General features: G+C 55.1%; 1 protein-coding gene across 1 annotated transcript in view; it reads right to left on the bottom strand.

Moving 5' to 3' along the window:
- Znf48 (zinc finger protein 48) overlaps nt 1-2,547 on the bottom strand; it is an 11,282-nt gene that overhangs the window by 7,708 nt on the left and 1,027 nt on the right. The window contains exon 2 of the mRNA XM_029479587.1: nt 3-1,711. Within this exon, the coding sequence (XP_029335447.1) occupies nt 3-1,700 (1,698 nt within the window). The 5' untranslated portion in view covers nt 1,701-1,711. The remainder of the gene's footprint in view (nt 1-2; nt 1,712-2,547) is intronic.

Genomic DNA, 2,547 nt, shown 5'->3' with positions numbered 1-2,547 from the left:
GCCAGATGCCCACGCTGGTGCTTTATTCGAGCAGAGCTGTCACCAAAGCCCTTACCACATTCTGCACATTTGTATGGCTTCTCCCCAGTATGTGTACGCCTGTGTTTGACTAAATCTGAGCTCCGGGGGAACTCTTTCCCACAGAAGCCACACACATGAAGCTGGCTGGGTCCGGAGGGCTGGTCCCGCACTGGAGACTGAGGGGCAATGGGTACAGAACCAGGTGGATTATGGGGCCGCAGGAGAGTAGATGGTGGTGGTGGTCTAGTGCGTTCGCCCTGGTGGGTGCGGAGGTGCTTGACTCGGGCAGAACTGTCAGCAAAGCCTTTGCCACACTCAGGACAGAGGTAGGGTTTCTCCCCTGTGTGCACACGATGGTGTTTCACCAGATCAGAGCTTCGGCGGAAACCTTTGCCGCACTCAGGACACTTGTGGGGCTTGTCACCTGCCAGAGGTGGGGGCGGCTCCCCAGCCTGTGGGCCCCCAGGCTCTGGTTCCAAGCCAGGTAGGCCAAAAGGCCCATCGCTGGAGTGTGAAGGACTCCGAGGCGTCAGTGAGGGGCTGGTGCCAAGAGGAGGTGGAGGAGGGCTGGGGATGAGCGGGACCACGGGGTAGGCTGCGAGACTGAAGTCCTGGGGCTCCACATGGGTGAGGCGGTGGCGAAGGAGAGTGGAGCTGAGGCTAAAGCTACGGTTACACTCTGGGCAGGCGTGAGGCCTCTGGCCGCTGTGGGTGCGCAGGTGCTTCACCCGGGCGGAGCTGTCAGCAAAGCCCTTGCCACACTCAGGGCACAGGTAGGGCTTCTCACCTGTGTGTACCCGCAGATGCTTCACCAGGTCAGAGCCCCGCGCAAACTCCTTTCCACACACATCACAACCGAAGGGTTTGGGGCCTAAGTGACTACGTTGGTGGCTCAGCAGGCTGCAGCTGAGCACAAACCTTTTGCCACAGTCGGTGCAGATATACGGCTTGTCCTGGGCCTTGGGTCTGTGTGGAGCCGCCGGAGCTGCCGGGGATGGTTGCTGTCGGGGAACCACTGGCCGGGGGAGCTGATCCCCTCTGTGTGTCCGCTGGTGCTTTATTCGGGCTGAACTGTCCCCAAAGCCCTTGCCACAGATGCCACACTTGTAGGGCTTCTCTCCTGTGTGCGTCCGCTGGTGTTTTACCAGGTCAGAGCTCTGCCGGAAGCTCTTGCCACATTCGCCACAGATCGTGGGCCGTTCACCAGCAGGAATCCGAGATCGAGGCATCTTGGGAGGACCTGGGGCCGGTGGCCGGACCCTGTAGGCCTTCTCGCCAGTGTGAGTTCGCTGATGTTTGATTCGGGCTGAGCTGTCCCCAAAGCCCTTGCCACAGACGCCACACTTGTAGGGCTTCTCCCCTGTGTGCGTCCTCTGGTGTTTCACCAAATCAGACATCTGCCTGAAACTCTTGCCACACTCACCACACACAGCAGCTCGGTCATTACTGCCCTGTCCCCACCGGGGTTCTTCCAGAACCCGGGGGACTGGGTCTGGAGGCTCTCGCTTTCCAAGCCCCTCTCCGCGGACCCATAAATCATCCCAGCTCTGAAAGCCATCGGGTTTGAGAGAAGTATTTTCTACTTGGAGAGCTGGGGCTAACTGTTCCTCTTCCTTGAACTCTGAGACATCCCTCTCCTGTGGTGAATGTTTAAACTCATCCCCCGGAGAAGCCTCCATTGTCTCTGTCCCTAGAATTAGAGAAAGAAAACAGAATTATAAATCTCACCCTTTGGCTCAACCTCATCTTTCCTTTTATGGCTCCCGGAGTGGAACCCAGGGCCTCTACCCCTAGGGGCAACCCCCCCGCAACTCTCCCAGTAAAACTTCTTCAATGAGGCACAATCTCTGAATGTTCCCCCTCTCTACTGAACTTAGGGAGCACTAATTATCTGCCTCTCACTAACTATAAGTACTACTGTGCCGCAATCCTTAGCTGAGACAGGGGTTTTGATAACTTGCCCAGGCTGGCCTTGAACTTTCAGTCCTGATGGGCATGGTGGCACATGCTTTTCAACACAAGCTGGGAAGGCAGAGGCAAGTGGATCTGACTTCACGGTCAGCTACATAAGTAACAACTTGTCTCAAAACAAAGTATTCTTAGCCTCCCAAGTCCTGGGATAGTATGTATGATCACTAAACTAAAGAATACAGGGGCCTTCAAATAATACAAGACCTTCACAATCCTATTGGTAATATTAGTCTCTTTGTTTTACCCCCATGGAAACAAAGAGAATTATAGCAATTTTTTTCCTATCTTTTGTTTTCAAAGCAGGGTTTCTCTGTGCAGTGAGTCTGTCTTGGAGCTCACTCTGTAGACCAGGAAGACCTGAAACTCACTGAGGTGTCTCTATCATTCCTCTGATTTCTGAGTGCTAGGATTAAAGGCATGTGCCACCACCACAGGAAAGAAGAAGCCCGGGGTGATGGCTCACGCCTTTAATCCCAGCACTTGGGAGGCAGAGGCAGGCGGATTTCTGAGTTCAAGGCCAGCCTGGTCTACAGAGTGAGTTCCAGGACAGCCAGG

Source organism: Mus caroli, chromosome 7 (genome assembly GCF_900094665.2).
Source record: "Mus caroli chromosome 7, CAROLI_EIJ_v1.1, whole genome shotgun sequence".
Taxonomy (NCBI): domain Eukaryota; kingdom Metazoa; phylum Chordata; class Mammalia; order Rodentia; family Muridae; genus Mus; species Mus caroli.
Note: the sequence above shows the minus strand (reverse complement) of the source record. Positions and strands in the feature narration are given on the sequence as shown.